The following is a 14,977-nucleotide window of genomic DNA, read 5'->3' on the forward strand; positions in this document are numbered from 1 at the left end:
TTTCACATACCAATTACAATAAAATCTAATATGAACAATAGAAATTCAATATAAACATTTAAAACATTACCATACTATTTAAAAAAATATAAAATATGCATAATTACACCTATTGAGTGTCAATGGCTTAAAAACTCGTCAAGGGCACGTCCTTTAATCGCATTCTTAAAAACATTAATGACTCTATGTTTGCTAAACTTTCTGGAAGGTCATTCCAGAGCTGAACAGCCCTATATGAGAAAGATCGCTGACCTGTTGCTGATCTAAAAGATGGTACATGAAGTTTATCTTTATTCCTTGTATTTCTAGTATGTACCTGGCTTCTTGTCGAAAACTTATTACACAAGGATGGTGGGGCTAATCCCTTTATACATTTGAAAGCCATTAAAATGTCTCTAACCTCCAGTTGCTTAGCAACCGGCAACCAGTGGAGTTCCTTTAACATCGGCGTGATGTGCTCATACTTTCTTGTGCCAGTCACAATCCGTGCCGCAAAATTCTGAACTTTTTGAAGCCTAGCAATGTTCTTTTTTGTTGTACTAGACCACATGGACGAACAATAGAAAATCTTGCTGAACACAAATGAATTTATGATGGTTATGAGCGTAGACCTATCAAACAAATGTTTCACACGATTGATTTGGCACAGGCTACCTGTACACTTAGATACAACATCGGTCACATGTTCGTCAAAACTAAGGCGCGAGTCCACGATGACCCCCAAATCCTTTGCAGAACGAGACGGTAGAATCTCCTTACCGAGTAGCGTAACTCCAAAACCCTCCGGCACACGAGCTAACATCTGCGGGGTTCCAAGAAGCAATAACTTAGTCTTATCTGGATTTATCAGCAAGCTGTGTGTGCAACACCAGGCGGCAATCCGTTGCAAATCTTCGGACAAATGTTCCACAGCCATGGCTGTCTCCTGGACAGGAAACGAGAGATAGAGCTGGGAATCATCCACGTCACTCTTTAGTGAGCACAGGTTAGGGACAGCTGGAAGATCGTTGATGTATATATTAAAAAGGGCTGGTCCCAAGATCGACCCTTGAGGTACACCATAAGCTACCTGGCGAGGATCTGACACCTCACAACCAATCCTCACCCGCTGATTCCTGTCCGTCAGATAGCTTCTAAACCATTCCATGGCCTGTATAGACACACCCAGTTCACGAAGTTTACGTAATAGGATCCCATGCTCGATACTGTCAAAGGCCTTTGACAAGTCCAACAGAACCAACGCTGTGACTTGTTTTCGATCCATTGCTTCGAGAATTATATCGGACATGAAAATATGGAGTGTTTCTGTCGAGTGCTTCTTCTTGTTTCCATTTTGATGTTAAGTTAAACAGTTCTGACGTGTTGTGTACTCCGTTAACTGATTAAGAGCTGCTCGTTCGCAGATCTTAGACAGAGCGGGTAGCAGTGATACTGGCCGGTTGTTATTAGCAACCTCATGATCTCCTTCCTTTAATATCGGTATCACCACGGACTCTTTCCAAGCAGATGGAAAAACTGATGTTAAAAGCGATCTATTTATAAGCTCTGTCAGAACTGGAAGTATAACTGGTAGGGCATCCTTGATCACACTCATGTGTAACTTATCCATTCCTGGTGCCCTGTTTAAAGGAAAAGACAAGATGATCTGGTGTACCTCAAAGGTAGTGACTGCGCGGAATCGGAATTCATCTAGTTGGAATAAGTTCTTGGACGAGGGGGGCTTATACGCTGGAAGAACGTTAACTGAAGCAAGCCTCTTAGATTCAGCTGCAGCCCTTGCCCCCACAGAAGTAAAGAACTCATTGAACTCGTTCGCCAGTTCCGTCATATCCCTTGAGTACACCGGTTTCGATTTCTCTTTTGACGGGATACAGTTCCGTATTACCTTCCACATGGCACTACTACTCTGATTGCCATTCATCTCCTTTTGAACATGGATCCTCTCAGCATCACATAGCCTTCTCTTAACCTCATTACGACACCAACGGTAATGCTCCCAGTCCGTAACAGCGCCCGACACACGAGCAACTCTGTGTACTTGATCTCTCTCATCCATCAGCTCCTTGATCTCTTGATCTAGAAATGGACATTGCCGATTTCTGACTTTCCTTTTCCTGACAGGCGCATGACGCTCCAGGACTGCCAAAAATTTCTCATTAAAATGTTCTACTTTTTCACCAGCATCATCAATCAAAGCATTTTCATACCATGGGACTTGGGCAAGATCATTCACAAAGCTCTCAGAGTTGTAATTCTTATAACTTCTAGATATAACATAAGTGGGCAGTGGTTTCGGCGCCTTGAAATTCAGTACCGCATAAACCAGATAATGATCGCTAATGTGTGTTTCAACCACACCACTATCGGTAACTAAGGCTGAATTGGAAGTCATGATGACATCAATCAAGGACTCGGATGCTGGAGTCACCCTTGTAGGCTCTGTGATAAGTTGTTTCATATTTAAGCTGCTACAAAAGTCATTCAGCGCTCTCGATTCATAAGAACTTGTGAGCAGGTCACAGTTGAGATCTCCAACAACCAAAACGGACTTTCCATAGGTGAGAGCTTGCAAATACTGATCCATAAAATCTTCAACAAAACATGACAGCGGACAGTCAGGAGTTCTGTAGGTGACACACAACAAGAATGATTTCAATTTCTTTTGCTGAACTTGTACCCATAACTGATGAAAGCCAGAATCTGAAATTCGAGAAAGATCTTTGAGGACTTTGCTTTTGAGTGATCTCCGTACATAAACACAGACACCACCGGCGCGATGTTTAAGGCGGTCAAGCCTAATCAATTTATATCCCTCAATGTCTACTTCAGCGTTCGTAACAGAGGAATTGAGCCAAGATTCCGAAACCGCTAAAATTCCATACTCCTTTTCAGTCATTAAATTCCTCACCTGTAATAGGTGGTTTCTACTTCATTAGCATACATTACCATACCCGAAAACAAAAGAAAAACAAAAATTACCTGAGATAAAAAATTAACCACAACATACGAACTTTTTTACCTGTAAGTAAAATAAATTAAGTATCTCGATATTTGGGTCACGGACAATCAAAGTGGATGCTTGTCTCACGCATTAATGGACATACTCTGTTGTTTTCATCTCTGGCCGCCAAGATTATTAAATGATAAGCCTGAGGAGAGATAAGATATGACTACGTTCCTGATAGGAAGGGTGGAGCTGCTTACCGGAACACTTCAGTATCCAGGTGTGGCTCAAGGGAGGGGGGGGGGGGGGGCACTCGACCAATATTCGGGTAAAGGTGAGCTGCTGACGCTTTGAGACCCTGAGCCTGTTAAGGGAAAAAATCTTAAACTACATACCCTGTTAACGACAACGATCTACATGATCTACATGATGACGATGGACAAAATGCAATCCGTCTTGTTTTAAGGCCATATTGGCAATTGCAATTGAGCAAATTCACGTCATTTAGTCATTGCTTTTGTAACTTGGAGTACAAACAAATTTTATCAAGCAAATCAAATCAATCACGCAGGCAATGCGCTGTTAATTATTAGAACAGATTCGCAAGAAATTATTTGCCCTGTTTAGGACACGCCCAAAATTATATTTCTGTTTAGGACAGAAAGGAACAAAACTATACCCTGTCCAGCGGAACATCCCCATGTAGGCCATATAAGAAAGTACACATCCGAGGGCTCAAATTAAGCTTTATTTTGCGCCCTAAAAGATAACATTCTAAAGCAGAAAGCTAAATAAGAGATACAGAGGTGCCATTTTGCAATCTAACGTGATGGTCTGTGTGCGTAAAAATATTAATATAATTTGTCATTCTGTCCTGGAACATCCAAAATCAGCAGTTTGCTAAGCAGGAAAATTCCAATATTCCTGTGATCCAAGGCGCCATATCAAGACTTGGGGTGACGAAATAAATGGACGAAATTGTCCACCCAAGCCTGTGTTAACTGACGTGGATCGAATGTGGACACTACTGCAAGTCTGGCTAATGGAATCTTTCTTGGTAAAATTTGAAATTCTGAAAAGGTTCATTGGGTAAGCAGTGTTCTCATCATGCATACTGACATTGATATTTCCGTTGTCTGTGTAAACAACTCCAAGTGATCTGCATAACCATCTAAAAGCTGAATTCTCTTAAAGAAACTGACCCTTGCAAAAGTGGCCCGACCATAATCATGACCTTTTTGGGTGGATGGGAGATTTGGTTCAGGGAATTTTTTTCCCAGGTCTAAGCGCTCTTTTGATTCACGTTTTCTGGTGTGCAATAAAAGTAGCTGGCTAAGTCCATGCACTGTGTAATTGGTTCCTTGACCAGGCAAAAGAAGTTTTTTTTTCTCATAATCATTTCCAAGTCTGTTTGCAGAACATACTTTCCTGAAAAGTCCAAAGTCCAGCTCCTAATAAATGCTGTAATAGCATGTCAAACCTGAGTTAATTCTGTCTTCAACTTTCTATCCTTGAATTTATATTGATTGATACATGTACAGTCTACAGTAACTACATTTCTTAGCATTACCAGATTCAGTGCAGTGTGTATAATACCGTTATAGTATAAACTCGGAATACAATTCCTACCATGATTAAACCAATAAGTGCCACCCACTCTTCAAGACACTTCAGTGAAGAATACTATGTAAATAACCCACCCCTAATACATGTATCTATGGACTAGGAAATAATGGTAGTGTCTGTACAGTCTTGACTATTTGCAGTCCCCCTTTTTATTTCCAAGGCCAACAAGGTCCTTGATTCTCTCTTTGGCTGGCTTGTATTCCTCTTTGGAGAAATGTCTCCTTAGAAGAGGATCAGAGAGCACGTAGAAGTTATCTACTGCACGCATAATCAACAGCAAAGCTCTTATATAAGCATCTGGAGAAACATTTTCTAAAGCCACTTGACGAATTTCTTTAACCAAGGCAGCCTCTTTTTCTGCAAAACAAAGGCAGAATCATGAAAACTGATTACTCAAATAATTTTTTGTCAGTTAGAATTAATACTCTTTATTTATAAACCTATTTCATGTATGTTGTGTTAAAACATGACGTTCTTTATAAATGATTGTCAGTAACCCAGGTAATGCGGTAGAAAACAAAAACAGCAACAGGTAATTCAGTTAAAAAAACAAAAAACAAAAGGAACCTCTGACCTAATTCCTCCGGTTGTCCAAATGTTGGATTAAGTGCTATCAACCAGTTATATCATATCTATGGTGTAGCAGATAAGTGTTTGGAAAACCGTATTGTTGCTTATCAATTGGATGGAGATTTAAGCTTCATATGACAACAATGACTTTTTGTCACCTTCCACACTACCTACAGGGTTAGATTGCCAGGGGGTTAGAGGCAGAGGGACAATGATAAATAATATGATCGCTGTGTGAGTCACATGCAATGCAATTCCAGCAAAATTATCAACCAGTCATTTGCAAGGAAAAATCATGATCCCAATGGAAATAACTATGTTGTTCACTGACGATCAACCTCGTACCCAGGGTCCTGGTCTCCTACTTGGCCACTGTTGCTCCAGGGGCTGAGTAGACCCTAAGAGCAAGTTGGCCTGACAGGTGTACTATTGAACTAACCCCTAGCCCCGAAAGGATAAAACTTGTGACTGGATTTTAGAAGTTAGAATAATTATCATTACTTACTCTGACTTCAAGATAAGTGCCAAGTAAGGCCCCAGTTGTTTACAAGGTGGATAGTGCTATACTATAGCTTTATTACTATCCAGTGGATAGTGGAATATTTTATTGGATTGTTTAATACTTACCCACTGGATGGTGATTTAATACATGTAATATATAGAGCATTTTCACATGACGTCATGTCTGCCATGTTGGGTTCCCAAACAAGTCCTGTGGGAGTTCAACATTTTTCTCATGTAAATGCTTTCTTTGGATCCAATACATTTGCATATAGCTGCTGTCCACACGAGTTAAAATGCTCTATAAGGTGGATAGCGCTATCCAACTTTGGAGCAGCTGGGACCTGGTTTACAGGTACCACTTAACATAAACCCTTAGTACAGTTGTAGAGCTAATTGATTGACCTACAGCTATCGTTGTCCACTAATTATGCCCCATAAACTATTTGAATAAAGACTTTGTACTGATATCTGTATAAGTAAACTAAAAATGATTAATTCAAATACAAGCTTCAAAATATGAGTGAAAATCAGCGCATAAAAAAACATAATTTTGATCCCTTTTTGATTGCAAAGCACACTTTTTATGACCAAAGGAGTTTGCTAGTGCCACACATTGGGCATTGGCTGGATATCAATTATTGGAAACCCCCCCCCCCAAAAAAATAGCAGGAATTTCAGGCTCGAAAAGTGAAAAACACACTGTATTTAGCTGTTTTACAGATTTGCTGGACAACTGAGTGTGTTAATCCTTGCACTCTTTATTTTATATGTAACAACTTTACTCTCTATTTTCCAATTGCCCATAATACACTCTGTTTGCCCCCCAAATTCTGCATAAACCATTGTTTTTAAATGCTCCTGGGAGTATTGCATTTTCCCAAGAGCATTTTAAGACAATAAGTTATGCAAAATTTGGGGGGCAAACAGAGTGTATTATGGGCAATTGGAAAATAGTCAATGTAGACCCATTTGAACCGAGAGATGCCCTTAAGGACCACACCCATCAGTTTCCTACACACTTCAATTCAGCATCCTCATCACTTGAAAAACTAATGTACTGCAGGCCCTAGCTGTCATACAATTAATTACTTATGTTGGCCTGCTAATTTCTTAACTGATTTACCTGGTTGTATAGTAGGATACTTCATTCCAAAGAACTTCTTCTTCTTGTCAAGAATACCCTGGTCCACAAGATCATCCAGCGCTTTGTAAGCACAGGATTTTTCAGACTTATCTTTCCATATACAGACTTCTTTTTCAAAATAATCTTGGACCTTTTTGGGCTTTTCAGGTGACTTATCCTGATGCTTCTTAATTTGTTTGAAAATAGCATCATCTAAACATGTAATTCCAGTTGGGGTAGTATCCTTTACCTTTAAGAAAAAAAAAGTAACATCCAAATAATAGCTGCTGATCAGGAAATCATTATGGTGGCCACAAAGTTAGCTAGGGGTGACTTTAAAGACAGTCATGCTGAACACGTACATGCAGAGGCAAGAATTTCTGATCAATTACATTTGATTTGTTTATTGTTTTGTTTGCCAAAAAATTATACAAATCAAATGAAATCTAATTACTTAAACTCTCATGGCGAGGAAGCCCAAGAGAAGCCACCGGGCTTATAAGGAATGGGCTCCCTCAGTTAGATAAATAGAACAAAATATTATCATAATTACACATGGGAAAATCAATGGCAGAGCTACAGTAAATCTTAAAATAAGTATAATAAGTATAATATGATTTGTAATCATACTACCTTATTGAAAAATCAAAGAGCCATAAAACAATGCACTTCCACTCAATTTCGGATGTAAGATAATTTTTATGTGCTCTGCCAATTTTTGGAATAATTAGCAAGATTCCAGCTCATTATTTAAAGCAAGCATTGGTCACATGACCTCTTAATGCAAAAGGCCTAATGGTCTCAATTACATGTAGGGTTTTTGGGACAAAGTCACTGTATTTGCTCATCTAGGGATCACTGGATTAGGGCTATGGCTAAAGAATTTTACAAAAAAATGCCATGACACTGACCGCACAGAAATTATGCTTAAAAAAGAACACAACATCCCTGGCACTTGTTCAGATTAACCTGGGTGGCTCTTTAGATGTATTTAGATGTCTGTTTTCATACGGTCTTCTTTAGAGGTTACTATAGTTGAAGCTTAAGCCACACTCACATTGGTCTTCCTTAGGCGTTTAATTTGAATTTTCCAGCAAGCATTCCTGTCACCCTGCATTTGAATGCTGACACTAACCAAGAAGAGAAACTAGGATGTCTTGCGACTCAGGGCACAATAAATTTGATATCACTAAAAAAGAATGTTACTTATGCTCTGCCACTTACTTTCCTTGAATGGAAATTTTTGTTGAAATTATTGTTTACTGGAATAAGAATAATAATAGGACAATCACATGACTTTTGGAGGGCATACCTAGTAGCATCATTTGCGCCCGAACGAAGCAAGGTTGCAAATGATGCTACAAGGGACACAATTATATATGCCCGCCAAAAGTCATGTGATTATCATTATATTATTATCTGCAATACACAACGCGAAACCTTTGCAGCAGCGAGCAAAATGAAAACACAACAAAAACCTAATAAACTCAACTAACTTCTCTGCATCTTTCCAAACGCCGTCCATTTTCTGCCCTTCCATGAAGTAGCGATTCAATTTCAGTCTCCTGACTGAATAGATGATTTGTGTTTTGGTTTAGCATTGTTTTGTTGGGGAACATGAATTCGCAGACTCTTACAAAATGTTTATGTTTCAGCTGAGTGGAGCACAGGTTAGATGGCGATGAATTCCTGCATGATCTCATTCCAGTTCATGCACTTGGAGTTAATGCACAGCCTTTCTCTGTTTTCACTTCAGCGAAGAACTTTTGTAGAATTGCACTGTATTCACAGATCCACTATAAATTAATTTTTCTTTTCTCACACCATTTCTTGAACTTTTTTACACCCCACTCTTGCTCTCTTGATGTTTTTTGCTTGAGCTTTTTGCTCAATTTCATCCAGTTGCTCATTGTCTAAGTCCAAATTTTGACCAGAAAAACACTGAAAATTTTGGACTTTTCCATTAATTTTTATAATAGAATCTCCAAACGTCAAACGTTCACCAGAAAACTACAAAGTGAGCAAGTGCAAATTCATCCATAAAAATTTGCACCAACTCTAGCACTGAAATGGTATCCTCAGGATCTCACTGGCCATGCAAAGTTGTTTGACATCTAGTCTACAGCCAATCGGAATCAGGGCAGCAAATGCATTTTCAGCCTGCCCATTGCCCATTTGGCCCGCAAAAAGGCATGTTTTACAGAGGGCACTTTGTCATTTGCAGCGTTTTGATAATAATGATGAATAATTTTCCTTTTGTTTCAGTCAACACTGTTTCACATACAGCATACATGTAGCAGCCCAATCAAAATGTTTAACTATACAGTGTTAAGATGTGAAGTATAATAATATATGACATAATTCATTTTTTGAACTGCGGTTGTAGATGAAAGTGGAGAATGATCATCGCAGTAAATTTTCCAATTTAAGCAATTGGAAAGAAGAAGCCTGAAAAAAATCAGGGCTTCAACGGGATTCGAATCCGTGACCTCCGCGTTGCCGGTGCCAACTGTCTACCAACTGAGCTATGAAGCAACACATTGGGAGCGAGGTCAATTTATTGAGTTCATATCTCCCGTGAGGAGTGAAATGATGTGAAGTATATATGAAATAATTAATTTTTTGAACTGCAGTTGTACATGAAAGTGAAGAATGATCATCGCAGTAAATTTTCCAGTTTAAGCAATTGGAAAATTTACTGCGATGATCATTCTTCACTTTCATATACAGTGTTAAGTGACAAATATGATGAAACCAAAGTATACATAACAGGTGGCATGGCAATGCAAGGCCTTACTGATAAACCTTTGTATTGAATAAGAGCCAGTATTCCACGAGAAGCAGCAAAATTGCAGACTGCTTCCTCACTTTGACCAGGGTCTAAAAGAGATTTATCGCGATCCATGATTTGACCAAAAGACAGTGTGGGATTCCGGAAAACACAAGATAATTATCTTAACCGGAAACAGGATTTTCTGGTCACCCGGGAAGCCAGATTTGCCAAAATTTGGGCACGGGATAGGGGATTTTTTTTAACCATATGTGGGGAATTCGGGAAATCCTATGTTTGAGCAGCAATTACGAATTAACCAGGCGAGCATTAAGTGATCTCCTCTAAAACCAGGAGCTGCATGATTACCCGTTCAAACCAAATCTGCAGGCTATAGAGACAGTGTGCCTTGTTGTATTTTTTTTGGAAAGAAAAGAGGAATTCCGGGAAAAGATGTCCAAAATTGCGGGATGCAGGATTTTCATGAAAAAGGAGTGGGAATTTCATTATATCATATTTAACTCACAATATCTCTCTGTTTCTGATTTGCTCAGGCCCCTGGCTTATTCTTCAGAGCTAACTACACAGTAAAGGCTATCACCAGAAAAAGGGATCAGGCAAGCGAGAATCCCTGGGGACAAATTTCATAGTATAAGCTCACTTGTAAACAGCCAAATTTTAGCCTAAAACATCGTAACACAGCAAAAAATGCAAAATAAACAGATGGCAACTGCTACCTGGAGAATATGTGTTAGATTTTAAACATCTCTTTGTATGTCCATAATTTCTCGTGGAACAGACAAATGAAGACAGAAATTTAACATCAATCAAGTTAAGCTTGTTTTAAAGCAAGAACTACATGTATTTTACATAACATACATAATAATATGCAGATCTTGGATGGTCTCATCCATTTTAACGGTAGATGACACCCTCGTTGATCTGCTTGATTCTTCAGATTGTATGAAAGCCTCATCCCCTAATTAGGTAGCAGGAATTGGGAAGGCCATGGGCCATGTGCATGGCCCATAAAGTTAGAAAATGTTGCATTATAAAACTGCTAACCGAGTCCAGAATGCACCCTAAAGTTGCGTAATAAGCACTTTAGTTATAAGCTCCTTAATCTGTGTATTAGTTTTGTGTTACATTTACAACAAATAAAAACATGAACCTAACCCTTTGTTTCGTTGATCAGTGATCTTTTGCAAATGCACTCAGTTCTGTCAAGACAGACGTACTTTGAGTTGATATTTGCTTCTAGCTGTCTTTGTCTTTCTTGCCAAGACAAATTCATCTAACATTTTAATAATTATTATTGAGATAATGCCTCCAAAGAGACTTCCTTTTTTAGCACAAATTTGACAGCCAAGTTCAAGATCAACTGCGAAAATGAAAACAACAACAACGATATAAAAACATTTTCCAGGCCTGCAAGTAACGAATACAGAAAATTCCAACCGCGCAAAGTGGCTCATGTTTGAAAGGGACGCCATGTTTTGCAAAAAATTGAAAACAAGTAGTATAGCAAAGAAGTATCAGCTTCAAAGTTACAGTAAGTTGGATTGGAGTCACTTACTCAGTTTAGTTTAGACTTAAGAATTATCATGCTTAATTCTGATTCTTAATAATAGACTTAGCTTGTGCTAGCTAGCTACACAACTTTCTGTGTATCAAAATTATAAAATTAATATAGTGACTGCTAAAATGGTCAAATTGATTGCTCTTTATATACTGAGTTACATGTAAGTTCAATGGATGCACTGATTGATTCAGTACATTTTGTAAAACCTGAATAAACATAATTAAAAACTGAAAAATACTCAGTACTTAATCACAATAAAATACTGTACACACTATTTTACCAGTAATGACATATGGTTGTAAGACATAGGCACTTAACAACGCTATGATGGATAAGCTTGCAGTACAGTGTAAGATGGAACGCATAATACTAGGCATTACCCTTTAGGATCAAAAGCAAAACACCTGGATCTGTCAAGAAACTGGTGTAAGCAATATCATCAACGCTATCAGAAAAGCAAAGCGTAGATGTGCAGGTCACATTGCCTGGCTATTTGATAGTCATTGGACCATCAGAGCAACAGACTGTGGACCCAAGAGATTGGACCAGAAAACAGGGTCATCCAAAAACAAGCTGGAAAGACGATCTCACCAGACAGCAGATCGGACCCTTACGGCTAAGATTAGCAAGGCACAGACACCTGTGGGATTGATCCAGGGAGGGGTTGAGTGAATGCAAACCCTGATGTTCATGATGACGATGATCGACACACTTTTATATCTTGAATTGCACATATAATTTCAATTCCTGTGACATGGTGTTTTGCAGGCGGTCAGTGGTTAAACTTGCATGACGGTGTGTGTTTTTTAATTATAAATATTATTAGACAAACAAACATGGCAGTGAAAAAAGCAATATTACACAGAAGGATATTTCTCAAAATCTACTCATTAATTAAAAAATTTTATGGTACTTGGCAGAATTTTTACTTTTATCGTATTTTAAATAATGAGAACTTTAAAATGGAATTTGAACAGATGATTTTTGGGACGCGTTTAATATTACAGACTTACAATTATATTTATTTATTAATTACCTAAAAACCAGTCTGTTAAAATTTGGTCAAATAAGTGTCAAATGCTAATGATTAATATTATAGTAAGCTGTGTAAAAGTTTATAGGAAAATCTAATGAGTGAATTTTATGTAAACTGAGCAAAGGTGAAACTTTAAGGTTGTATTCAATTGTTCATGTTGTCATGAAAACTACGAAAATGTCAAATTTTACCTGTCAGTCACAGCTTGTGAGCTGCAACCCTTCTCTTGCCATGATTTGGCAAATGACATATATTCACCAACTGTCAAAACTGTGTTCAGCCACCTTAATGGCCTATAACTTTTCAAAGTCAGGGACATAGGCCCATTTGTCTATTTCTGACACAGGTGGATGAAGATGCCCCGAGTCAAACCCTACAAGATTTGTATAGTAGTAAGACAAAAGTCAAATTTAGTAAAAATGTTTGTAATTAATTAGACTACGAGTACTCCCCCATTTTCCCTCAGGGATATTAGAGCGAGCAAAATATGAGCATGCGTAAAAATCACCACATGTGAGAAATGTGACACACGACAGGGAGAGAGAAAAATGAGGGACTACAGGCAAAGCCAAGGCTTTTGACTTTAAGCGCTGCTCTCACAATGCTCTTCCACGACGCACCAGCCACTATCAACACTTGATGTTTACTGATGACAATAGCATTGACAGCTCAATGAGAGAAGGAATGCCATTTTGTTACACTTAATTGATTTGAAAGGTGATACAAACTTCACACACCAAAATCAGTTGGCCATGAAGGGTCAAGAGCTTGGACTTTGTCTGTAGTCCCTCATTTTTCTCTCTGCCTGTCGCATCTTGTTTTTCTCGCATGGGATAATTTTCACGGGTGCTCGCGTTTCACTTGCTCTACTATCAGGTACCATCCCTGAGGGAAAATGAGGTACTACTCGTAGTCTGGTAATTAATTCAAACTATGTCACAGCTCAAAACATCCTTACTTAAAAGTTCACTGACTCCCTCCAAAGCAGTATGGCAGGTCCTAAGCAGTTATGGGTATGAACAAATGTTTTTCTTACACGTATTCTTCAAAAAGCAGTTGCCATTCTTCACGATTTTTGTATATTGCTGCTATCTTCCTGAGGCATTTTGATATAATTAAGCAATTTGTATTCACACAAACAATTACAAACAATCAGTTTTACAGCGGGGGTTGCACCCGCATTTTCGTATGGCGCCCTCTTTATGTATCTAATACACCGGTTGGAGATTCTATGAGGACATTTTTGTCATTTTTATCAAGTCTTTGGAATACTTTTGGTGGCCAAATAAATAAATACATTGAAATTATTGGCTCACTATATTGTCTATGTTCAAAAATTCGAGGGTTTGCCCCTCAACGAGACTTCTATTTAAATAAGTTGCCGTTGTAGGTATTAAAAGGGACTTTTAGCACCGACGGTTTTCAAGACGGCTACGGGAACCGGAAATGAAGTCAGACTCTTTTTCGCGCGCGCGAGTGTCACCCTCGGTTTATTGCCGCCGTAGCGGCCTTCCCTAGTACGGCAAACCGACTAGTTTGACGTACTGGCGACTACGGGAGTTTTAGGTGAGTATTTTTTAACCTTTTACTTGACTTTTATTGTTTTCATTTGAAAAACAACTTCTTATTCCTTTTCTTCATAAATTTAGACCAGTTTTCTTTAGAATTGGTTTGATATTTTTGCTTTATTTACGCTTTTTCACAGGTGTGGATTGCACATGTCGGTCGAAAAGCATCTCAAGTGAGCTTATTTTTGTACATGATTTTGCTTGTCCTTTCCTTTTTCATTTTGATATATAACGCTAATACTGTTTATCTAAATTGTTTCTTAACGTTTGGACGTGGGCTTTTCTTTCAAGTTTTTATCTGTTGTAATGTTTCAGTCACCGAATATATATCTTTTTTATAACTAGACAAAACATGCCTTTTTTGCCTATGGCTGCTTTAATTTTGATATATAATGACGTTCAGCTTCAGGTCGGGCATCAAAATAAAAGGCGAGAAGCATTTAAACGTGTTCATATGAGTTGCTAGACGTGATAACGGGCTGTATATTCTTTGCATGTCGTCGAGATAAAAAAGTTTGTACTGCTCGTAAGGAAAATCTAAGTTAGTTGACCTATTCACATCATACAGGAGTAGAAACTCCTCTTCTGTAATTAACCTTTCATCTAATGCATAGAGCAACTGTTCTCGAGCCTTCTTTAGGGACATCTTTCCCTAAACATCTAGTTTTGTGTCCGAGTCTCTACGACTATTTCGTTCACGCCGTACTCAGGGATTGTTTTGGTTGCTAAACTATACTTATTTTCGCGGGCTTTGGCGCGGACGGCGCCTTGTATCCCCAGTCCCCGCGCGATCTAGTTCGCCGTAGCCGTCCTGAAAACCGTCGGTGCTAAAAGTCCCTAAAGACGTATAGAATGCAACTTTACCTTTAACAGCGAATTCTCGCATTTAATTCCTAGCAGTGACTTCTGATCGATCTCGATTTCTACCCTGTCCAGCACAATTAAATCCACCAATGCGGCACATACAGCACCTGCTCGTAGCTCCATTGCGCCGTCCACTTCACCATCCTTGGACTCTTGCCAAAGCAAAGCGTACGCTTGTGTAAGATTCAGTCGTCTTCGCTTGGTCTCCCCCTTAACCTCCTCCTTGTTGAAGTGAATGGAGTTCACAAACGTGACTACTGCTTCGGTGAGTTTATCGCAAATTTGGTACATATAACCAGCACCAGCTGCTCCCGCACCGTAAGCCATTTTGCCTAAAGAGAATCACGCCCTCTCTGCTAGGTACACATCTGAATTCACCTGACACACGCT

The 14,977-nt window shown here is 38.9% G+C and overlaps 2 protein-coding genes across 2 annotated transcripts in view; both read right to left on the minus strand.

The window, feature by feature from the left end:
• Nucleotides 1–1,339: 1,339 nt before the first annotated feature.
• On the minus strand, nucleotides 1,340–2,896 carry LOC140926417 (uncharacterized). The gene has a single exon (XM_073376162.1). The coding sequence runs from the start codon at nucleotides 2,894–2,896 to the stop codon at nucleotides 1,340–1,342; it is 1,557 nt and encodes a 518-aa protein (XP_073232263.1).
• Nucleotides 2,897–3,673: 777 nt separating this feature from the next.
• The window catches only part of LOC140927199 (uncharacterized), a 40,489-nt gene continuing 29,185 nt past the window's right edge, over nucleotides 3,674–14,977 (minus strand). Inside the window, exons 2-3 of the mRNA XM_073376842.1 lie at nucleotides 6,768–7,017; nucleotides 3,674–4,927 (exon numbers count right to left, since the gene is read on the minus strand). Of these exons, the coding sequence (XP_073232943.1) occupies nucleotides 4,701–4,927; nucleotides 6,768–7,017 (477 nt within the window). The 3' untranslated portion in view covers nucleotides 3,674–4,700. The remainder of the gene's footprint in view (nucleotides 4,928–6,767; nucleotides 7,018–14,977) is intronic.

The sequence above is a fragment of the Porites lutea genome, chromosome 2 (genome assembly GCF_958299795.1).
Source record: "Porites lutea chromosome 2, jaPorLute2.1, whole genome shotgun sequence".
Classification (NCBI taxonomy): domain Eukaryota; kingdom Metazoa; phylum Cnidaria; class Anthozoa; order Scleractinia; family Poritidae; genus Porites; species Porites lutea.